The 24,206-nt window shown below is 41.5% G+C and overlaps 4 protein-coding genes across 4 annotated transcripts; 3 read left to right on the forward strand and 1 right to left on the reverse strand.

Moving 5' to 3' along the window:
- Positions 1 to 3,262: 3,262 nt before the first annotated feature.
- LOC115812477 (oocyte zinc finger protein XlCOF6-like) lies at positions 3,263 to 7,110 on the reverse strand. Its single transcript, XM_030774956.1, has 3 exons — positions 7,011 to 7,110; positions 4,311 to 4,857; positions 3,263 to 4,226 (listed from the first exon to the last, which is right to left on the reverse strand). The coding sequence occupies exons 1-3, from the start codon at positions 7,108 to 7,110 to the stop codon at positions 3,263 to 3,265; spliced, it is 1,611 nt and encodes a 536-aa protein (XP_030630816.1).
- Positions 7,111 to 9,336: 2,226 nt separating this feature from the next.
- Positions 9,337 to 12,763, forward strand: eif4e2rs1 (eukaryotic translation initiation factor 4E family member 2 related sequence 1). Its single transcript, XM_030776022.1, has 7 exons — positions 9,337 to 9,497; positions 9,901 to 10,009; positions 10,520 to 10,654; positions 10,764 to 10,868; positions 11,495 to 11,647; positions 11,872 to 12,008; positions 12,239 to 12,763. Exons 1-7 carry the CDS (start codon positions 9,481 to 9,483, stop codon positions 12,276 to 12,278), a joined length of 696 nt encoding a protein of 231 aa, XP_030631882.1. The 5' UTR covers positions 9,337 to 9,480; the 3' UTR covers positions 12,279 to 12,763.
- A 1,897-nt stretch (positions 12,764 to 14,660) lies between these two features.
- On the forward strand, positions 14,661 to 21,136 carry cntrob (centrobin, centrosomal BRCA2 interacting protein). The gene is made up of 15 exons (XM_030774958.1): positions 14,661 to 14,938; positions 15,143 to 15,374; positions 15,499 to 15,589; positions 16,141 to 16,213; positions 16,350 to 16,491; positions 17,524 to 17,640; positions 17,823 to 17,939; positions 18,069 to 18,167; positions 18,363 to 18,587; positions 18,871 to 18,978; positions 19,362 to 19,495; positions 19,668 to 19,793; positions 20,182 to 20,329; positions 20,556 to 20,654; positions 21,119 to 21,136. Exons 1-15 carry the CDS (start codon positions 14,661 to 14,663, stop codon positions 21,134 to 21,136), a joined length of 2,007 nt encoding a protein of 668 aa, XP_030630818.1.
- Positions 21,137 to 21,916: 780 nt separating this feature from the next.
- On the forward strand, positions 21,917 to 23,897 carry LOC115812479 (uncharacterized). Its single transcript, XM_030774959.1, has 5 exons — positions 21,917 to 22,357; positions 22,469 to 22,556; positions 23,321 to 23,492; positions 23,567 to 23,642; positions 23,766 to 23,897. The coding sequence occupies exons 1-5, from the start codon at positions 21,917 to 21,919 to the stop codon at positions 23,895 to 23,897; spliced, it is 909 nt and encodes a 302-aa protein (XP_030630819.1).
- The last annotated feature ends 309 nt before the right edge of the window (positions 23,898 to 24,206 follow it).

Here is a 24,206-nt window from a genome sequence, read left to right on the forward strand (position 1 = left end):
TTAACTGACTGAAGTTTGCATATTTAGTTTGCAGCATTTATTGTTAAATGTCTCTGCAGTTTGTATTACTCATTATGTAAAAGTATAAATGCATGAATTATTTTTAATCCTCATAATTTAGTGTGTTTAACTAAAGCTGTTCACCTGAAAAAAGAATGATATGTGATGATTCTGATGCGATGATTTTGTGTGTGTGTGTGTGTGTGTGTGTGTGAGAGAGAGAGAGAGAAAGAGAGAGAGAGTATAACTTTTGAACTCAGTGAGTCCCTGGCCCAGATTAAAACAAATGAAAGAGAAGAGTCAGGTCAGGTCAGGTGAAAAGATGAATACAGTTTCCTCACAACAAGCTCTACCTTTCCTTCCCTACACCCCCCTCCCCATCGCACACACACACACACACACACACACATATCCCCCCACCCAACCACTGTCTGTCTGTCAGAGCCTGTTTTGTTCCTCCTGTTCTCTCCCTCCATCTGCCTCTCATGTGTTTCATGGTTTCTGTGATGTTTCTGAAAAGAAGAGACAGAGATCAATTACAGAGCTATTTGTCCCCTCACACACAGATTACCCCACAACAGAGCCAACATAAACCAACCACCACTCAATCACACATGGAAATGGACTGGAATGTACCTGTGTAAAAACACAATGTGTACACAAACACCCATAATGATTTACACAATCCCATGTACTAGCACACAATAAGAAAATACTTCCACGGAGGTCTAATGTATTCTCTTTGATTCGGCAGTGGGAGACTCCCTCTGGGTGGCAGAGTCAGAGTTTTGTCCCAAGCTTGCACGGACGTGCTGTTTTCCATTAATTAGAGGGCTGAGGAGCCTTAGATTAGGACAGGGGAAAAAAATCCTGCATCAGTGAGGCCCTCTGGGATGAGAGTTGCCCAGTCAGGATGTATTACACAGCCACACAGCCCCATCTGGTGGTATCCTTGGCAACTATGATTTTTGATTTTGATCTCATTCTAAGAAATCTTCACAAAATTCATTACACCTGTCTTTCAGTAAACAGTAATGTGCGTGGCAGAGGAGGACAGAAAGAGAGAGAGAGAGAGAGAGAGAAACAATAAAGCAAAGCTGCAACCGACACTGTAGCATTCTCTCAGTTTCTCTCAGCTCTCCTGTTGTGAGAAACGAAAAAACTCATTAACATTTCTCACTTAACCTGTCAGAAACTCTGTCGTCTTCCCCACCCTGTAATATATTTCTTGCCATTTGGACTCTCCTTCTATCAGACTTCTCTCTCTCTCTCTCTCTCTCTCTCTCTCTCTCTGTCAGCCGGGCAGGAAGCTGGTCTTTTCAGACAGGGTGTTTGTAGGGTTACTCCCTGCACACGGTTCCACAAAACTCCACTGCCCCTCCTGACTTTCCCTGGCAACCATTACCACGGTGACCAACAGAACAATAAAGGTCAAGCATAATCTGAGCAGCAGTGGGGACAGAGAAGGAAGTGAGGCTTTGCATACAACAGTAAACTTCCTGCAGCACTGCACACCTAGCCAGCGAATCTTTGAGAGAAGAGAAATAAAAATGAAAAATGGTTGGACTGAATCTTGTGCTTCATGGCTCCACAGGGCAATAAACTATGTTGCAGTCATGTAGCCAGGTAGTTTCCCATTCTGGAAAGCACAGGATATACGTCATGTGAGTTTACGAATAGACCGTACCTATTGCTTGATTTATGACCATTTTTGCCGGGTTTCATTTAACTCTGATGTTGTTTCGCTTTCTGTGTTCATTTGATTGTATTTTTAATCACTAGAGGTACATTGAGCTACTTCTAGGAATGACAATCTATAAATGCCTTTTTTATTGAATTCAAATATTTTGCCCTTTTTTTTTAATCAGCTTCTTGCCACAAAATATTGTCAGCAATGGATGCCTTTGTGAGTGCCTCACTAGCATTTGTTTGAATCAGTTTAGGGAACAAGTGACATTTTTTCACTTACTGAACAGTAGTTCATTCAAGTAATGAGGAATATAACTGTAACTGACATCATATTCTCATTAGGAGTCCCTCTGTCTCAGGCCGAGAACAGTCACACAAGTCAATCAAGAGATACTGTGTCATTAAACTCATAAACCACAGTGCCTCTGACTGCCAGGGATCATGGAGTCACTTTAAAATCTTTGGTGGCGTTAAGGAAATAGTAATATATGGCAACATTGCTAGTTGTGTTTTAATCCGCTCAGTCCTTCGTCACGTTGTACCAGAGGTTTCATCATTCTTCATACGCATAGTTTTAGAGCGGTTTATAAAATATATATATATAAAAAAAAAAAGGTTGGACATAGCAATTTACTGAGATGCAGACACACAACTGTCTGATGTTTGTGACATTATATGGTTTAACATAAGATCTTAGTTAAGCACAAATGCGGTGAAACAGTGTAAATATCATTTTTACAAGAAATGGAATAAGCATCAAGAATTTGTTATTGTTATGAACAATATATGAACAGCTTCCACAATTCACTTTATTTAAACTACTGTCGCACTGGTCTGAAGAATTACTTTGTCTTAAACTCTGCTGAATTCAGTTTTATATTTCAACTGAAATTGCTAGTGGGTCAAATCAGTGACATTAGAGGTGAAAACAAATAGAAACCAACACATCATTCACCTTCACTAAAATCTACATCGATAAATACAGTAGGATTTATCAATACAAAACAAGGATTATTAATCAACAGTGCAAAGGTTTTAACATGACCTATGAAATATGTGCATATTTAAGAGGGAAGTGATTGTTACATGTCATGTAGAGGAACTTCCTGGATTCATATCAGTCTCTTCTTTTTTTTTGTTCATTGATGTAAACATTCACGGATGAACACTACTGAGGTCAAGTGATAACAATGAGTGAAAAGTCCACACAGACATTAAACATAATCCAAACAGCATTTTATTGGATATAATCAAAGACAGACAGTGTTTGCTCAGACAAAGAAGCTCTACCAAAATCAAATGTAAAAAATACTATTCCATTAAATACTTTCTGCTGTAGTTTAAAGCTGTTTAAGTGAAAAAAAGACAACCTCCCACAGGCTTCTGTCCTGTATGTAGTCTTTGGTTTGGTTCAAATTCTCTTACACTGGGAACAATATAGTTTCTATCCAATGCATAATGCGAGGCATACTTCAACCCCCCCCCCAAACACTTTTTCTGAACTGAAAATAAAGGTGTTAGGTCTCCCTGGCAGACAAAACTTCAGTCATTATCACAGTACTTGCATAGCCTCTTAACCTGAATGGACTCTCTGATGATGCTTCAAAGATTTCGACTGACGAAAACTTACATCACAAAGAGAACATTTATAGCGCTTTTCTTCCGAGTGTATTCGCTGATGCTGTCTTAAGTTGCTCTTACACGTAAACCTCATGTCACAGTGAGGACACTCATACGGTTTCTCCCCAGTGTGTGTCCTTTCATGTATCGTGAGGTCTGATTTATGTATGAACCTCTTCCCACACTGGGCGCAGCAATGTGGCTTTTCACCAGTGTGTATTTTCTGATGTTGTTTCAGATTCCAAATTTCACTAAAATCCTTCCCACACTCTGTACAGCGGTAAGGCCTTTCTCCAGTGTGAGTCCTAATATGAATTTCAAGACCCTTTGCCGTCGTGTAATTCTTCCCACAGTCTGTGCACCAATAGGGTGCATATCCAGTGTGTTGTCTCTGATGGATCTTCAGTCTTGCTGACTCGCTGAAAGTCTTCCCACAGTCGGAGCACTCGTAAGGCCTCTCTCCAGTGTGAATTCTCATATGCGTTTTTAAAGTCTCTGCTTTTGAGAATCTCTTACCGCACTGAGAACAATGGTACGGTTTTTCTCCAGTGTGCGTTCTTTGGTGCTTTTTTAATGACACAGACACAGCAAAACTCTTCCCACACTGAAAGCAGTGGTACGGCCTTTCGCCAGTATGTATTCTCTGGTGGATTTTCAAATGTCCACTGGTGGTGAAACTCTTGCCACATTGTGTACAATTGTAAGGCTTCTCTCTCGTATGCACTCTCTCGTGAACTTGAAGGTGTGCCAACTGGGAGAATTTTTTCCCACACTGGGAGCACGTAAAGCGCCTGACTCCAGCATGTACTTGCATATGTTTTTTAAGAGTTCCCGAACGATTATAACTCTTTCCACATTCGGTGCAGTGATAAGGTTTCTCGCCTGTGTGTATTTTAAGGTGCGTTCTCAGGGCAGATCTGAAACGAAAGGTTTTCCCACACTGCGGACAACAGTGCGGCCTCTCTGCGCTGTGTACGCTCTGGTGACTCGTAAGATTTGACTTTTGTCTAAAACGCTTCCCACACTGTGCACACTGGTAAGGCATTTCACCCGTGTGTATCCTCTTGTGTAACTGAAGGGTTCCTCGACAGGCGAAACTCTTCTCGCACTGAGAACACGGGTAAGGCCGCTCTCCCGAATGAGTTCTGAGATGTTTTCTAAAATTGCCTGCCTCACTAAAACTCCTATCACACTGAGTGCATTGGAAGGGCTTCTCTCCAGTATGTACTCTCTGATGCACTTTAAGTGTGTTCAACAGACTGAACTGTTTCCCACACTTAAAGCACTGGTGAGGCTTTTCTCTCGTATGTACCACCTGGTGGATTTTGAGGTTTCCTTTCTGGGTAAAGGTCTTACCGCACTGCATACATTTATAAGGCTTCTCTCCAGTATGTACTCTTTGATGCTTCAAAAGATTACTGAAACTGCTAAAGGTCTTTTTGCACTCAGAGCAGCGGTGTGTTCTCTTTCCTTTCTCCACCAGGTGTCGCTGTGTCCCCTCTTCAGAAGAACTCACCTCGTCATCAGATCCTGGGGATGGAGACTCGTCTGAGAATATAACAGGGATATGAGTTAATATGAAAAATCAGCAAGAGGGCAGTGGAGCACAAAGACATGTGTTCCACTGATTTTCAAAATCCACATCTCCTTCCAAAATATCTACCTTTTGTGCTCTCTTAGCCTGAAATGAAGATATAACAATTCAATTTTCTTTCCTATTCATCAAGTACAGATTCTAAATCTTTTTAGAAAATCTAAATTAAAACAAAATGTATATTGTTTGGTTGGATAAATGTTGGTCTTGCCTTCTGTAATCCTAAATAAACTCAAATACAACCAAGAGAATAACACATTCAACAAATTGGTTGGTTTGTGGTTCAGCTGTACCATTCAAAAGACATTTGTTCTTTTCTGAGTCCGCTGTCACTTTAGCTTTGTGCTTGAAGTCACTGTCTGACTGAGAGACAAGCCATGTCTCCAGTTTCAGGTTTCTGACAGGCTGAAACGGATTTTCCTCTGAGAAAATCAATATACTGCACCATCCATCTTTCCCTTGTCTTATGGTGCCCTTACACAAACCTATTTACAATGTGCCTTTCAGGGCCAATTTGTTGCGCCTGAGGTTATTCGAGTTTGCTGTGGGTGTAAGACTTACAAAATCAAATCTTTGGTTTTTATTACTCTATAACAATGTTTAAAATATGCAAAAATACAAGCATGTGAAGCCCATCATGAGGCACTGCACATCACTGATGACATTCATCTTAAAGTTTGCTTTCCATTGATTTTTGCCTTTTAATCCTTATGCCATACATGATGAACACTGCAGTAAACATCTTAAGTGCCATTTCCAAGACAGGCAGAACACACACTGAGCAGCCATTTGGAGGCTGTCAGTATTAATGTACACTGCCTGGCAAAACAAAGTCCCCGTTTGGATTTGGAGCCTCTGGAGGCAGTGTTATTGATTGGGGTTGCTTCAACTGGTTAGATATAGGCTCAGCAACGTTATGTGGCAATATAATGAAGTAAGCTGAGTACCTGAATGTACTAAATGACCAGGTTATCCCATCAATGGATTTTTTTCTTCCCTGATGGATGACAACGGCAAGATTCATCAAGCTCAAATTGTGCAAGACTGGTTCAGTGAGCATGAGGAATCATTTTCACACATGAATTTTGCCACCACAGAGTCCTGGCCTTAACCTCACTGAGAGTCTTTAGGATGTGCTTTACGGAGTGGTTCCACTCTCCCGTCGTCAGCACGATCTCAGCCAAAAATTAATGCAGCTCTGGATGGAAATAAATGTAGTGACGTGGCATAAAGTTGTCGAAACAAAGCTAAATCAAAGCTGAAGGCGGTCCAATGAAATATTAGAGTGTGCAAGTAATATTAGTGTGTGTTTTTTGGCCAGGCACTGTACATCTCAGCATGCTTCATTCATTTTTTTTTAAAAGATATGTAAATTAGTCCTGTCAGTTTTTAATACTATCCTTTCTAGATCACATTAAGGTAAATGTATTCATTTCAATTCACTCCACATCATCACAAGCTCTCCCTCTCCTTTTGGCACATGCCTCATGTTTTTTACTCATATTCACCATTATTTGTGCTACAGAAATCGCCTTCCCGTGTTAGTGCTCCATATTAAGTCCCTGCACCTCAAGGGCTGAAATCGAAATCTTGTAATTATCAGTGGAACCTAAAGATCTGCTTCAAAAGAACTCCAACAAGACAGATTCATTCCTTAGCACTTACAGTGGAGCACACTGCATGGTAGAGGCATAGTGAGATCATATAAAAGCTGTTTCCTGAGAACTGTCCAGCACTCTAGGCATTGTAATCAAAGGTTCCTGATAAAAGTACCGAGAGAAAGTGTGCAATGCATGTAATATATGTTTGTGAGATGGAACAAACATCTAATCACCTACACACTGGGGTTTTACTTTTTTACCTTATGCTGAACTGACTGAGCTCGGTTCTGGTCCAAAAACAGAACTTTTATGAGACCCTATTCCACTCTGCATATTCACGCACACAGCTGGACTCACAAACGGATCTAGGACTGAACTTAAACCCAATTACTTTATCACAAAAAAGTCACCTCTGTCTGTGACTAATAATAATCGATTTACGTTGTGCAATAAACAATTTTAGTTCCCATCTTTTTTAACTGCAGGAGTGACATTGGGCTGCTTACCACAATGAGAGAAATCCGCAGTTTCGTCTACATTCTCCTGCTTTATGTCCAACATCAATTCTGTGATAGCAGAAACGACGTTAAAGAAGATTCTCTTCATTGTTTGGCCTCGTATCATTTTGCAAAACACGAAACTTGTAGCTTACCCGTAAGAGCAAAAATTTCCTCTTTCTCTTTTCTCTGGGCATTTCTAGGGTTTCTCAGCAGGATTTGCCGGCAGTCGATCAGTTTGACGAAACAAGGTTTTAATCGCACCTTGAAAAATATTGGTTAGCAAAAGGTTGAAAAATAAGAGTTAGCAAAAGCACTTTTGATAGAAAATCAAGTTTAAAACTAATCCTGTAGAAACAGTTTGCCAGTGACTAATGCACCAGCTTCCTCTGTAATGTTACCCCAGATATAATGTGCAATGTTACTAAAAACTCCTGCATGGAAAACGCCCCTAAACAGCACAAAGTTCGCCACAAACAGTATCTTTTTGACTTAACACACCACGTCCATTTCGTTCGTTCCTCTGTCTAGATCTGCAAAAAGTGATGATTTGAATCATCAACAGCATCTGTCGCTGACGCCAGAAGTCTCCAGATCGGATTATCCAACTTATTTTGCGTGCCGTTTCACACTGTTTATATGGCCAACGTTAATGACACTCTGATAACGTATGACTGAATGTTGTCCCAACACTTTTCATCTACACCACGAATAACCGATCAAGATCTTGCCCTTGAGATCTTAAATATTCTCCTTGTAGGCTGTACAAACTGTTCAAATCGTGACAACGTGGTTTTAGTATTTTCTAACTTCCGCATTTTCCATCTCACTGAGTTACTGGTTCGTGCGTGAGTCCATCTTCTACGATCGGATCTCGCGGTGTTTTCAAGAAGGCGCAAACTCCACTGCAAAGTGTTGTTTGTTTGTTTGTTTGTCTGTCTGTCTGTTTGTTTTTAGCAGATGTTTGTTTGTTTGTTTTTAGCAGACAAATATATAAAACTGTTAACTACTAAGCTTTTGTCCTCAGTGTGGTTTCTTCTTTTATCTCTGGTAGAGTGAGATGTGCCCGTTTCATAAATCCGTGCGAATAAATTTGTCAAATTAATAGTCCCAAAATAAAGTTAAAATGCCATTAGACCATGTAAGGTACGTCTGTTTCAGTTTCTTTATTTGTTAAGGTTTTTATGCTCTTATTTTAGACAATGCTCTTTTGTCCTGCCTTCCCTGCAGACATATAATTATTTTTTAAAAAAATAAGTTCCATATACATGGAACTTAGAAGTGTAAATTTCTCTTTTGTTGAGAGTTTATCCCACTCTCACTACAGCCAAACATTCATGAGTTAACCTTGAGAAAAATTCCTTTAGACAACCTGCCAAAACTCCCTTCAGAAAGACAACCACATGTTCCTGTGGTTATCTTTATCTACATTCTAAGACAACTGCATGCCCCCACTCATTTTCCCTGTACAAACATACACAGAGAGAGAGAGAGAGAGAGAGAGACTAAGAATGCAATGTTTCTACCAGTGTTCTGAGATGTGGCATCAGTCAGGAAGAAAAAGTGCTCTGGATTTTTTTTTACTATAACTGTATATATATAGTCTATACAGTAGGTGATTTGTTGGGGGAAGGCCCAGCGGTCGCTGACACTACTCTACAGAGTATATAAGGGGATGGCAGGTTAACAAGGGGGATGCATTTTGGTCATTTTGCTAACGGGGTGATGGCATGCCCCCTCATCCCCCTACAAATTGCCTACTGTCTATATATATATATATATATATATATATATATATATATATATATATATATATATATATATATATATATATCTGTCTATATGGAGAACAATACAGCTCAAAATCTTGAAAATCTTGGCAATGCAATACGGATATACCTTCAGTCTGACAATGGAGATGTGAGCCTTCTGTTTTGAGGGAATGCCATTTAGCTGATGATAACCAGACAGAAGGGTGTGTGTATGTGTATGTGTATGTGTATGTGCATATGGGTGGGGAGAGGGGCGCATTTATGTCAGCTTTATAAACGTACAGTATACGAAGAAATCCTATGCCATATTGTCGTGTTCCAAGCACTGATATAAGGGTACTGTAAATGGCAAGAAATGCTTTTCCAATGTACCCCGTATATACATGACAAACAGAGGCACAAAGATAACATGCAAAACCTGAAAGTCAGTTTTTGGAGTATTTCATCCACTGGGTTGAATATTTTACGCACTCGATTCTTTGCTTTTTTGTCCCGTCTTGTCTCCCATACGTAATTCAGCACTACGCGTGCGTTGAGAGTTGCTCTGGTAGCAGTGAGATTGAGTAAGTCTTATCATTTAAAACGTAGTCGCTTAGGATTCAGATAAAAAAAATCATCACCAGCACCACAGAATATTAATTTCCACCAACCGAGAACGAAATATCTAAGGAAACGAATTCCCTAGGGGACTTTTCTGAGTCCACGGAATGAATCAGTTTGACCAGTAAGTATGTATGCTAACCCGAGGTGGCAGCAAGCTAATCTAACATAGCTAACTTGCCTTTGATTCATAGTTTTCCGTGCTGGCAGCTGGTACCACGTGTACCCATAGTTGTCTGTCTCATGTCTTTATCAACTCTATTTTTTGATGCAGGAATCTTTACATTATTACGAGGTGGCCTAAGCAGTCTTTGTTTTATTGACTTGGTTAGCTATGCAGCTACCTAGCAAGCGGTAGGCAGTCAGCTAACCTAGGTTAAATTCCAGTTGTCTAAGGTGGACAAGTTAACTATCATTCATCAGTATGGTAACGGTCTCTCTCAGATATAGTTAATGTGTTCAGTGTTCTTGGTGGTATGCCATTCAACGCTATAATGTGGAAATGACAGAATATTTTGCCTTTCTAGTTTAAAAGAGGATGAGATGGATGAGCACGAGGACTCCGTAACTACACGAGAGGAGAAGAGCGAGACGGAGAGTGGGTCCATTAATCATAATAATAATAATAGACGAAAGGTATGTGGGAAACCTTTTGGGTGAAACTTTTGGGCTTCAAGAGTGTATAAACCCGTCATATTGAGGGCACAGTATGTGCTTTTCTCAAGTATTTAAGGACTAATGCAGACAATAACGACCCTCAGTGGATTTTTGGAACTTCTAATTCAACTCGCAGTGAATTTCGGACTTAGAAATGAAGAGACTGCTGGATACTTCTAAACCACTGATAGTAATTTTACACGTCATTGCCATTTACATATAATCTGTATCTATTAGTACATCCTTATATGACTAGATAGGCCTACTTATCTGTTGGCCTGTCCGTCTGTCCAAGTAAAATCTTCAGCCAACTGTGCTGTTCATTTCTAGATGTAGACAATGTACCTTTCACCATCAAATCCTTATGGGCGGGTACAGTGTGTGTGTATATATATATATATAGTGTGTGTGTGTGTATATATACATATATATATCATCATTATATATTCTCTCTTTGTCTGTCTGTCTTTCTCTTTCTGCTTCTCCCAGACCATCTCTCCAGGAGCAGGAGAACACCCTCTCCAGTATAATTACACATTCTGGTACTCACGCCGAACACCCAGCCGGCCAGCCAACACACAGAGCTATGAGCAGAACATTCGACAGATTGGAACTGTTGCCTCGGTTAGTACTGAAGGAGTGTGTTTGAGAGACAACATGTCTACATGAATGTCTCTTAATGTGGCCAGACTCCCTCATTCTTTGTTTTACTCAATGTCTCTGTCTCTCACAGGTGGAGCAATTCTGGAAGTTTTACAGTCATTTAGTGCGTCCTGGAGACCTGACGGGCCACAGTGATTTTCATCTCTTCAAGGAGGGCATTAAGCCAATGTGGGAGGTTTGTGTTAGCACCACAGATTCCATTAGCTTCTTTAACATTTACTGACTGTGAACATAGCAAGATTTAACATTTAAAAATTAAAAAAATAAGCTACTTGTAAGCTAATGCAGAGAGAGATACTTCCTGTAAAGACAACCGATGGATAAAAAAGGAAGCCGATAATGTTAACCGACTACAGCAGTGGTTCTAAGCTCCAGTCCTGGGGGTCCACCGTCCTGCATGTCTTTGTTTTAACTATTCATTATCACAGTTGACTGAGTTAATCAAGGGCTTGATGATTAACCGATCAGTGGAATCAAGTGTGTCAGTCCTGAGTTAAAACGCAGATTTGCAGGACAGTGGTACCCCAGGACAGGAGTGGAGAATCACTGAACTACAGTAACCTCTTGGATTGTGTTTTGAAGTGCAAAATGAAATAAGGTTTACTTACAATCCCACTTTATATTTTTATGCCACTTATTCTGTTGTCTAGAGTTGAGCTGAGTCTAGAAAATAATATAATGGGATATGTGTCAAGTCTTCTATTCGTTCATTTTAGACTGAATCTCTCATTTGACTTGCCAACTCTGTTGTATGCTGTTCAGGGGGTTCCTTCAGTGGCTTTGTTTGTGTATGTGTGTCAGGATGAGGCAAATAAGAATGGTGGAAAGTGGATCATACGGCTAAGGAAAGGACTGGCCTCTCGGTTCTGGGAAAACATCATATTGGCCATGCTGGGAGAGCAGTTCATGGTGGGAGAAGAGATCTGTGGAGTGGTGGTGTCCATTCGCTTTCAGGTGATCAAGACAGTGAACCTTGGAGAAAACATGTTTATGAAGAGGAAAATTTGTTAAGTCATAGTATGTTATCTGTGAGAAACTGTAAGAGGGGTTGAGTAACTGTTGAAGGAATGGATCAAGGGTGTTTTGTGAGAGGCACACTATGACTATGGGCTCCACCTCTGAGGCCAAGCCAAGTACTTACATACTCCATTCTAATGTAATTTCCTGTCGATTTACAGGAGGATATTTTGTCTATTTGGAACAAAACGGCAAATGACCAAGTGACCACCTCCCGTATCCGTGACACGCTGCGCAGAGTCCTCAACCTGCCACCCAATACCATAATGGAATACAAGACCCACAACGACAGCCTCAAGTATGACTTTACACACATTCACACTCACACACATATATACAGACACACAAGAATATTTTTGTGTCATCCAACAGGCAGACTCCAGTCACTAATTTGATGTCAGTACATCTCGCTTCAGACTATTGTCAGGAGTTTTCCTCAGTCGAAATGATCAAATTCAGCTCTGAAATAAGTGAACACATGATTTTGCAGGATTGTCTGACACCACGCTATGTTCCTTTCCATTACAGGGACAATTCCAGTTTTCGCAACACAAAGATTACATTGTGAGAAGAGTGAGAGAAGAATAAAATGAACTACATCTCGAATAGGAAGTACTGACTGGTGGATGAACTTGTAAATTATTATTTTTTCCCAACTCTTATCTGCTCAGAATGCCTGGACTGATTTAAAACTGAGCATGGACATTGCAGACTTTCTTACTGATTAAAGAGGGTCCAGCTAAAAGATCTATACGTTCTCATCCTTGCTGGGAGAACAGTTTTTCTCTACGTTTCCCTGCAGCCGAAGAGGAGTCAAAGGATGAGGCCCAGCCCTCCCTCACATTCCCTCTGTCCTCGTACAGAAATATGTCTGTATTTTTATCGTTTTTTTTTTTTTTTCCCCTCTATCTTTGTTGAGCATTTTTATGAAACAGTTAAGTCACGTTTAGAGCCACTGCCGCAACCCCTGCAGGTCTTTAGGCTCTCGTGGATTCTACTGTATGGAGATGTGTTCTTTCTGACTGTACATAAATCTGCATCTAAGTAAATTGATCTAGCAGAATAGCGTGTGGGATTATTAATTTTCCTCTGTGTGTTGCGTGTGTGTTGATCTACTTTACTGTTGAGCAACAGCCAGTTGCATGAGAAAATAATTACTGGCCAGGCCAAATAACTTTTGTATTTTACCTCGGAACCAGCTGGCTAGGCTTGGTTTAATCACAAAATTTCCAAATTCTTTGTTGTTCAAGACTCCCCACCTTTGAAAAAGTCTCAGACTTAACAAACGGTATCTGCTATGTGCTTGTAAGGTGACACTAGAGGAATTTTTTAATAACATGGTTTCAGTATGTAGCCTAAATATAACCATAAGTACGGGGAAGAGGTCAAGGGTTTTTTTTTTAAGTAGTAACAATTGATAAGAACCACATTGTTGTTGGTGCGCATCTACCAGCTGTGGTCAATGTAGAGCTGTTTTCACATATGTACTACGGTCTATAACTGCAGAATCAGGTTCGCATTATGTCCGAAGTTGCCCCTTCACACATGCAGTACACAGCAGCAGATACTCTGAGTCAGATGCTCTCACACTTAAAGGGGCTTATGGTGATCTTAGTTGTGAGTATTAATACTCACAACTGTATTACACATTCACCCAAAGTATTTTTTATGGGACAGGTCTAATGTATATCATGTAGTTTTATCCATTCACTCTGTGCACTACCTAGTGACTTATTTCCTTCCAAATGGACTCCTCTATTTGAAATCTTACAAACAGGCATTTCAACACCCAGCATCTCAGACTGTTTGAGTAATTTGTATAGTGAAGAGACAGATATGAATTCCTATTTGCACTCCTAGGCTGTAGCTCATGTGTGCACAGTGTATTCAGAATTGGCAGATTAAACATGCATCAGTATCAACTTGTCTACAGAATTTTATCGTTTATCTTGACCTGTAGACCTATATCGTTGATGTGTAAGACATTTAAGTTTCTCAGTTATTTTAGTATAAAGATCACGTTTTGACGTTTCAGCAAGTAGTCTGGTTAAAAAATGCGAATTTCACAAAGTGATTAAAAACGGAAGCTGAAGTTTTACTTTCATACACTTAAAAGTTTTGATGGTTCCCCCAATCAGTTCTTTTTTCACGAGCGCCTGTTTTACCCCGAGTTCACGCTAAAGATTCTACGGCGCTGCGAAAAAAAAGTGCCCGTTGGCCCCTCTTGATGACGTCATTTACGTGTTGCTATGGCGCGTTCAAACCCGGGGAGATGTTAAAATGATTTTCTAACGACATTTATCTTTCCTCCAGAGCTGGCTGCACTGGGATTAGTTCCCAAATTAAGTGGTGCGTTCACATTTAAATCAAATCAGTGGTAAGTAGGTCCGCCAAGGTGCTCTGCTGCGTCAATGGTGGAATGACAAAAGTTTGTTCAATTGTTATGACGCTCTAGGTAAACTGGATAGTTGTTTCTTGATTAGCTAGCTGCTGCTGTTGTGAATACAGTTTAAATATTTGCAAACGAAGCTTCAGGTAAATCAGTCAGCAAATGGGCTACGTGTCTAATTTCTGAACCAGGAACACTGTGTAGCAAGACTTCGTAAGCACTTTGGAGCAGTGACCTGTGTAATATTTTAATGATGACCAGAGTTTAGGACGCTTTATTAAAGTATCTGTAAATACAACTAGATGATTAATGAGAGAGTTAACGAAGTCTGGTGCCAGATTATTACTGTGTAAACATGACAAAGCTTATTTTGCCTTGCTAGAGTTCTGCTTTTGTGTCATTTCTCTCTCAGCATATTACAGAGAACATTTAATTACAGGTTTTGAGGTGGAAAATTATACAACAGCATCTTTAATATGGCAATGCCTGAAAATAGTGGCTTGTGTGTAATATCTCCGTCTCCCTCTCTCTTTCTGTGGAGCGGTTAAGAATGCAGGTGAGATGTCAGTAGAGACGAGTGAAGACTTGTTACTCAGTGACATAGAGCCATTGCCCTTGTCTGCGCCTCCTTCCCCACCTCCTCCCTCACACCCTGCCCCGGCTCCATCATTCCATCAGCCCTCAGTGGCCCGCTCTTGGCCCACCTCACCCCTCCCTGTGTTGGCCTCCTCTAGCCAGGTCACTGCTCATCTTTACTCCTCACTGCAGCGCAGTCGAGAGCAGAAGGTCAAAGGTTACAGTGCTCTCCACTCAACCTCTGATCTCTCAGGAAAAGCAAGGTATAGTCAGCAATCAGCTACTCCTCTAGTGTCCTTATGTATAATGTATGAATATACAGATATGTATCTTCAGTAAGATGTCATTTTCAAAGTTCTGAAATATTTGTGCTTAAGAATGTTATTACTGTGCTGATTTAAAAGCAAAATGGTTGTCATACTCACAACAAGGTTAATTTATATGGTCTGTGACGCTCTCTATCTCAGACAGGTGTCATTTAAACTGTCTTCACCTGATCTCACTCAGATGAGTGGGATGGCAGACACACCCCCTCCATTTTCTGATAGGCTGGATATTTCAGAGGGGGTGGAGTCTAGCTTGTGTGTCTATCCCTCACCTGGAGCAAGTGAACTGGGGAAAGAGGAGGCGGGGCTAGAGACAGAGCAGTTGGAGACGAATCTAAAAGACAATCTGGACATCAGCACTGCTAAACTCTCGGTAATGCAACATCACACTGCCTGTCAGCGTAATAAAAGACCAGACTGAGCAGCACACCGGTGACAATACAGAACATTGTTCGGTGTGCCCTTACTCTGTGTTTTTGTTTTTGTCTGTGTTTTAGAATGGCAGACGGCACATTGAGGAAATGGAGAGTGTGAGAGGTCATCTGAAGATGATGCTGAAAACAACAGCAAGATCTTTAGATGAAGAAGGTCAGAACACATAACTCATAAGCTCGTATGAATGCAAACATGTAGGCCTTTATATACACAAATGCAAACACCCACAGAAAAATACTATCATACTCAATAATCACAGCACTTGCAAGCTGAGACAATCTGTGGAGTGATGGATATTTGTATGTAATGTCTAGGATGTCCAGTAGAGGGCTGCAGGCTCCTCATTTTGAAAGTGTGCTTGACCAGATGATGGCAAATCACCTCCTGATGAACAACAGTACACACTGAGCTAGAGAAATCTCTTGTAACCAGACACTGAATATTCAGCACCACGTTGCCTGTACTTGGATTTGGCAAGGATTTGGATCCTAAATAAAACTGATTTTCTCAAGTGTCAGTGGAAAAACAGTTTCCACTCCACATCCAAATCCAGGAGCTAAAAGCCAAAAAGAGGACAGAAATTTTTTGTCCAGTCATCAGTGGGAAGCGCAGCTGTGCTATTATCCTAGGGAAGAATTGTGCACTATTGTGTTAGTGAGTCTTTTAATGAACTTATGAACATGTCTTTATTTCTGATACTCCAGAGACCATGCCTGCATTGTCCCACCATCTCGAGGATGACTCCTTTGAGAGTGATGCCACCACACAGCTCCTCAAGTACAAATGCACACATGCATCCTTTGTAAATTAAACAAAACTTAATCAGAGTTCTGATTAAAAATCCACATGACGCTCTTTAGCAACTAAATTTTCTCTCTCTCTCTCTCTCCCTCAGTGCTCCTGTGTTCCCTAGTGTCTCCCCGGCTCTTCCTCTGGGTGGTCTGGAGGATTTGTTTCCACGGTATTCCCGTCTGCGTACAGATAATGTTTCCATTTCCTCCTCAGAGACCCAGGTGCTGCGGGAAAGCCTGGAACGGGAGCGAGCACGCCGCAAGGTAGGGGTGCCTCGGAACGCCTCCTGTGAAATGTGTTTGTGTGTCTCCTCACCCTGATGATTTTTCTCCCCCAACAATATAAGCCTTTTTGATCATCTGTTTGCACTTCTCCAGCATAAATCTGCACTCTCTCCCTCCACATTTTAAGACCACTTACACAATCAAGTGGCTATTATGTAAAAACATCAGCTAAACTCAATGTTCATTTTGCCTTAACCAGCAGTCAGTAGCATTAAGTACATGCTGTAAAACACCTATTCACATCATCTTGATTAAAGGGGTACTGTTGACAAAACGGGCTCACGTACACAAATTAAACACACACAGATACATGTACACACATGCAAACAAACAAATTTACCCTAGCACATTGAGCCTGGTCATTTAAGGCACACAGATTAGCGGCTTTTGTGAGACTAAAATAGTTTTCAAGTTATTTTAAGTCTTAAACTCACCTTAAAGGAACCTTGGAAGCATTTGGACTGTTCAAACGTATATTGGCTAAAGGGGCTGTTAAACAAAGGCCTTAGAGTGCGTGCCAGGGCATGTATAAATGGAAAGAGCATTTAGGTGCCTTCGTTGGGAGAGTTCATACAGAGACCCTCTTGGCCAACTCTGGTTGTTAGCCTAAACATTTGTTGATTTGAAATACTTATTTTTGCTTGGTTGATTTTTTTTTTCCATCACCTAGTAGGATTTCTTTTCAAATGCCAGCCTATCATGTAAAATGCTGATTTATGTTTTTTTTTTCTGACCTGTTTGATTGGCTTACATAAATCTTTCTGCACTCTGCCTGGCCACGAGTGTGATCTTCAGTCAATGCTTTCCTGTACTAATGAAGATTCAGAGCTTACTTGGCTCTCACAGCATTGTTCTCTTTATGAGGAGAGGAGAGGGGAAAGGGAAGTGACAATGACAAAATGCAACTTCAGCCCTCTTCTTACTGCCCCCCCCTCCCTCTCTGTCTCCCTCTCCCTCTCCCTCTCTGTCTGTCTCTGTCTCTCTTGCTGTCTCTCTCTCTCTCTCTCTCAGCACTGTGAGAAACAGATTCTCTCTCTCCAGAACAAGGCCTTACAGCTGCAGCAGCAGCTAGCTCTGGCTGTATCTGCCGACAGGAAGAAGGATATTATGATCGAACAGTTGGACAAGGTGTGTGCACACACTTTTGGACAAAGCTTCTCATTTACACATTTGAATAGTTTTTAAGTGCATGCACACACACTTACATATTTCTCCATATATAACAGTGCCGTATATATCATAAACTGACAGTTAAATATGAAAATATACCATACTCTCTATTCCTCTATCCCTCTATTGGGTGTGATCAGACGCTAGCTAAAGTGGTGGAGGGCTGGCGTAGACACGAACAGGAGAAGAGCGAGGGAGTGAGACGACTGCAGGAGGAGAAAGAGGCTGCAGAGGCAGCTCAGGCCAGACAGCAGGAGGTAACACAGACACACACAGAGGCCTACCTGTAACTGGATACCAAAGCTTCACTCAAATATTGACTGGTGTTAGGCACTAACATTGCTGTGTCCCCGTAGACATTGTAATCAATGGTTTCTTTTTGACAGGTGTTGGCGCGTTTTGAGCAGTCGCTCTCACAGGCTGCAGAGACCTTAGACAGAGAACAGAAACATGCACAGGAGTTACAAAACACCAACAAACAACTGGTAACGCACAAATACATACGTATGTGCCAAGACACCACATCACCACAAAGAACAGCTGTAATACACATATTTAGGTACTATAAATATATAAAATTAGAATCTGTCTGTCATCTCCCTATGTTTACCTTTTACTCACTGTTGAACTGATGTAAATATGGTGTGTGTGTGTGTGTATGTATGTGTTTGTTTCTGTAGGAGCTGGAGTTGGTGAAGCTGCGTGGATCTGTGGAGGAGCTGAAGCAGGAGAGGGACAGGCTGCGTGCAGAGGCTGAAGAGATGAGGGCAAAGACAGGGAAACTCCAAATTCAGACCCAGGCCTCACAGGTCCAGCTGGAGCAGCAGAGAGACGAGTGGAGACAGAGAGAGAATGAATTACAGCAGGAACTCGCAGTATGCACAGACCAGCTGGAAAAAGAGAGGGTGAGACACACATACAGGATGTGTGACAAGTGTGTTACTGTCATTGTTTTTGTTTGTCTGGGATTGTGTCCATCACATATGAACAACTTATGCTTGTGTATGTGATATGTAAAAGGTGAGAGGGTGTATGTTACAAGGGGTAACTGATGTATGGGGCTGTTACATATAGTGTGTCATTGGTGTGTTGGTGTGTCATGTAGTGTGCAGTTGCCATGTTATATGGTTTGTAACTGGTGTGTGTGTGTGTGTTTGGCTGTATTGTCAGATGCGTAGTGGTGTAGAGACACAGCTGCGTGAGGAGGCCCAGACTAGACTCCAGCAGCTGCAGACAGAGTTAGAGGAGACCAGGAGAGAAAGAGATGCAACCAGAGTGGACAGAGCTCTAGACCAGGTAATACAGTGATGACCAGTGCCACACGCTACAAATCAGTGCTTAACATTAAACACCAGCACTGATCACTACAGATTGTGTTCAGATATACTGATAAATAAGCTCTTTTTAAGTTAATATTTTAAGATTTGATTAAAGCATTAATTTCCCCCCCCTGGATGTCAGGCATTTTCTGTAGTTGTCATGAACTGTTAGTGAATTCCTTAGCTAGGAGATTTTGTCTTGCTTCTAGCAGTTGTCTACAGTTGCATTTAGTAAGAGAACCACCAATTTCATATACAAACATATGGCTAAAATTAGCTAAAGGATAACTTCTTGTGATTTTGTTTTTAGAACAGGTAAATACAAAAAAAATCATGTGTGTGTATGTGTGCATGTGACAGGCTCGGTTTGAGGCCCAGAGGTCTCAGCTGGAGGTGGAGTTGAGATTATCAGTAGAGCAACAGGTCACTGAAAGACTGGCAGCTATACAGGAAGAGAACGCCAAGAATAGTGCTAAGTTACGAGAACAACACAGGTACTTACACGCGTGCGCATGCGCGTGCGCACACACACACATATGCACAGCAATACACGAGTATAATCCAATACATCACTACCCTGCATGCTTAAGCACACCTGAGTATCTGCCATAAACACTCTCTCTCCCTCTGTGTTCTTTATGTGTGTGTGTGTGTGTGTGTTTTTAGGAAGCAGTTGTTGGATCTGAGTGCTCGTCATGAAAGGGAGTTGGTGGCCCAGCAGGACCAGTTCAGAGCCCAGCTTCAGGAAAGAGACGAGAGACATCAACAAATCACACAAGACTATGACAGAAAGTCAGTTTGGGTTTCTGTATGGTGTTTTTTTTTTTGTTTTGTTTTTTTCTTTTTGCATGTGTGTGTCAGCATAGGTTTGCATGGCAGTAGTTGTACACTCTTATCCAAGGTATGTAAATGACTTCAGGATTAGCTATCATGTGTGGTTGTGCTTGTTGTTTGTCAGTTTAGTTTGGATTAGTGCCCTCAAGCATCATGCATTTTCAGAATAATACTGTTAGTAATAGTTTTAGTCTGAGGGCCCTGTGTCTAGACAAAGTGGTCAAGTCAGCCCTGATAGCGTTAAAATATTCCATTCTGTCTTTATGTATTGCAGCCATGTGAGAACAGGGATGATGTAATAGGGTTTGTATTTCTGAATTTTGGAATGCAATGCATTTATGTGTAGGTTGTCTGAGCTACATGAAGAGCTGATATCTTTGGCCACCACTAAAAGGAGACTTGAGACCCAGAGGGCGGAGCTTGTGTCTAGACTCCAGGGCATGATGCGTTCCCACTGGACTGAAGCACTGAGACTGTTAACCAGTCAGGACCAGGTACTAAACTGACAAAATCATGTAGGAATGAAAAGTTGAGACTATAAAGTGTTCTTCATGAGTCATCTACACCTCAACATAGTAGTCTGAATAGACATATCTATTGTGTTCTGTTCTCCTTTACGGAATTACACACGTGTATATAACCCATCCAGCATGGAAGGTTTTTGGAGAATACTAGCTCAGTGCTGCTCCTCTAGGGTCTGTATGTGTGTTGTGTGTTAAGATTGAAGGGACTTTCTCTCCGCTGTCTTTGTGGGATGGTTCCAAGCCTCAGTCCTCTTCTGTACACCAGGACACTAGCATCTGTGGAACAGCCAGCGCAGTAGACACTCATCTGTCAGGTAGACAAAAATGCACATAAACTTCCCATCAATCAGCCACTCAGCCAATTCAAACACATGATGCGAACTGTTACTTTCTATTATTGCTGAAATGAATTTGCAAACCACTATCTTAAAAGTGTCATCAGTATAAAAATGGTAAAGTATTGTATGTGTGAATCATATGGAGTTGACATGTGCACAGATTATGAGATTGGGCCAAGATTTGACCTCTGAGGGACACTCACATATAATAATTGCTGTTCAAAACACATTCAGTCACACAGACTTGAAGCTGTCTTCTTTTAGATTGTCTCAGAGGCAAATTACTGATAAAGAAACTAAAGTCTGGCCAGCCATTCTTCCAAGTGACTGTCTGTTTTGAGCTTTAGGACTCAACATTTGCTGCATACTGTCTTGATGTCAGTATCTTGCTCTCTCTTTTCTTTTCCTCTTTCTTGTACAGATGCTCCCCAGGCGGTAGTCTTGCACCTCTCCAGAGAGAGGGATCAAGGCCGGGGGGAAGAGCAAGGAGTGAAGGAAAGAGAGGAGTCTGATTTCGGACTCCTTAATCACAGTCACACGTTCCATCCCCTGGAGCCGCAGATGAATGATACCAACTTCACAGGTGATCATTTTTGACACACACACAGACACATACTCACACAGAGCAGATCATTCTATGAACCTATCTCCTGTTCAACATTTGTGTTCCCACCTGCTGATGTCGTGCTCAGTCCTAACCTAACCTGACATGCAGAATGACTTCATCCACTGACCTAATGTGCTCACTCACGCGTGTACTTTCTCTCACTCATTAAAACGCACACACACAGTGTGTGCAGCCTAATTTGGCAGTGCTGTGCTTGCTTTGGTAATGAGATGAACTAGTAATCTGCTACTTTGTAAATATGCTTATCCTCAGCTAAACTCTATCACAGTGCCGTTACTCACAGAAACCCGCAGTCTGCACAGTGTCTTAGCTCCACTAATGTAATCAGTATCGCTGCCCTAGTTCTCTATCCTGACGTGTGTGTGTGTGTGTGTTTGAGGGAGAGAAGGAGAGACCTGTGCCAGGTTCTTTTGGGATGAGTAAGCATGTTTTTTTCCCCCTTCGTTTTCAGGTGTGATGGACAATGACCTGAGTGCACTATGGGAAAAACCTTTAGGTGGGGGAGAAGGGAGTGGAGAAAGGGGGAAGGGCACAGATAGAGGCGGACTAGATAGAGAGAGGGATATAAGCAGAGAGAGAAACGAAAGGGGGATGATACTGAGGAGTGAGAGAATTGAGGGAGGTAGAGGAGGACAGAGTGTGAATCAGAATGGGAGTTATCTTCAGAATCTTACAGCTGATTCATTTCACAGTGTGAGTCAATCTCAGAGTCACGTTCAGAATCATATCAATCAAAGCAAGAGTCAGAATTTGAGTAGGGGTCAACACAAGAGTCATATAAGGAATCAGAATGAGAATCAGACAGAGATTCAGAGTTTGAGACTGAATCGGATCTCTTCGTCGCCTGAGAGAAAGACAAGTCACACTAGCTCCAGCAAAGATGGGGAACAAAGGAATTTGGTATCTGCTGCATACAACAGTAGTGATTCAAATCAAGCCCTGCCAATCAGAGACAGAGCTACTCCCACTACAAACACAGTGTCATCCTTCAGTAAGGAGAGGCAGAGTGAACTTCAGTACTACATCAACAAGGTAGGAAACAAACACACATGCACATAATTACAGCATTTACTGACAGCTGGTAGTATGAGTCAAACCGATGTGCTCTCTCCATCTCTCTCTCTCTCTCTCTCTCTCTCTCAGTTGCTGGATCGTTCTCCTGGAGATCCCTTGGAGAGCTCAGACCAGGAGGAGCAGACTGTGGAACACAGGCAGACTGAAGGTCACTCAGGTCAGCGCTAACCCCTGCTCTTAAAACCATCAGTATGAGGCTTCAACCACCCCTCTTCATCCCCAACACATTCAGCCTTGGTCATATCCCGAGACCATAAACACAAACCTGTCCTTTTCTACAAAATCCATTTCATTTGGTCAGTTTAACATTCGCATAGTGTATGGCAGGCTCAGATTAACAACTGTAATTTTATCTAGAGGGATTATGTCCCATATCACTTGATAAGTCAGTGATCATATTAGTAGCCGAGGCTGAATTGGAAGCAGTCGGTGGCACTAAATATATGTAAGACTTAGTTTGATGTTAGGAATATTAAATGGTTGTAATAAATGTAAATGTAAGGAGAATAATATTTAATCAGGGCAAAGAGACTGGTACTTTATACTAGTTAATACAGGTTCAGGGGTTGAAAATGAAATAAACCCACTTTGCTACAGACTGGTCACCTCAATATGATCTTCCCTGACCCCAAAGCTACCTGTAAATCAGCAACTGGTTAAAGCCCTCAAACCCATTTGAGAGGATTTTCAAGCCAATTTCTTACTTCTTACTTGTGATTTAAGTGCTAAGTCATAAGGAACACTCGTGCACACATATGTCTGTATAAACAGGTTTCAGAAAAATTAAATCCACGTTGACTACAATGAATGCTTCAGTGAATAAAAGGTCGTGTTTCTCTCTCTGATCACTGTGTGTGTGTGTGTGTGTGTGTGTGTCTGTCTGTATGTCTGAATGTGGGTGTGGTTGTGTTTGTCCCTCAGGAAAGAGTTCTCAGTGGGAGAGTTTTTCATCTGAGTGTCAGGTCCCTGTTGGTCCCAGCTCCTCTCCCTGTCAGAGGGAGCCCAGACTGGAGCAGCTGGCCACGCTGATGGGCCAAACTCTCCCTGCACAGACTACGCAGCAACTACAGCAGCTGCTCTATAGCATGCTCAGGTGTGTGTTTGTGTTTGTGTGTGTTTGTGATTTTATAAAAATGACAGATCTCATTTGTAATGCTCTGATTTCAGATCTGAAGTTGCTGGGACTGATGGTCCAGTAAGAACAAATCTGGACCAGAAACTAAGTCAGCTGGACAAGAAGGAGGTGATTACATCTCTCTCAAATAGTACAAAAGAACACAAAACAAAACAAGGCTCGGCACTACACGGTCAACTTATCCCAGAAGAAAAAACAGAAATGGCTGATTTATCTTCCTCTTTGTTTCAGGGAAGCTCCTCTGCGGCCCAGCGGCGTGTTGCAGGACAGTCTCGCTCCACTCAGAGTGTATCGTCTCGCGGGCGAAGGACAGGACAGCAGGGTCAAAGGTCTGGGCCCACAAAGGTCAATGCTTGGAGATGAAAACCTTCCATTGAAGTTCTGGAAAGAGTGTGTGGATGTGGGTGTGTGTGTGTGTGTGTGGATGTGAATAAAGTCTTGCTTAGATGAAGTTTCTAACAGCCTTAATTATTTTTACTTGCTCTTGATTTGACATGTTTTTATGTATTTTTTTAAATTATTAATCGTGTTTCTGTTTCATGGTTATTAAAAGATCAAACTGTTTTTGTTAAATGCTTCTTGTGGCCTGTGTGAAATTTTTTTTTGTGTTTAAATTTATACTGTGATTGGTTGTGTATGTGTGCTCTGAGTATTAGAAATGATGTTGGATAC

The sequence above is a fragment of the Chanos chanos genome, chromosome 5, assembly GCF_902362185.1.
Source record: "Chanos chanos chromosome 5, fChaCha1.1, whole genome shotgun sequence".
Classification (NCBI taxonomy): domain Eukaryota; kingdom Metazoa; phylum Chordata; class Actinopteri; order Gonorynchiformes; family Chanidae; genus Chanos; species Chanos chanos.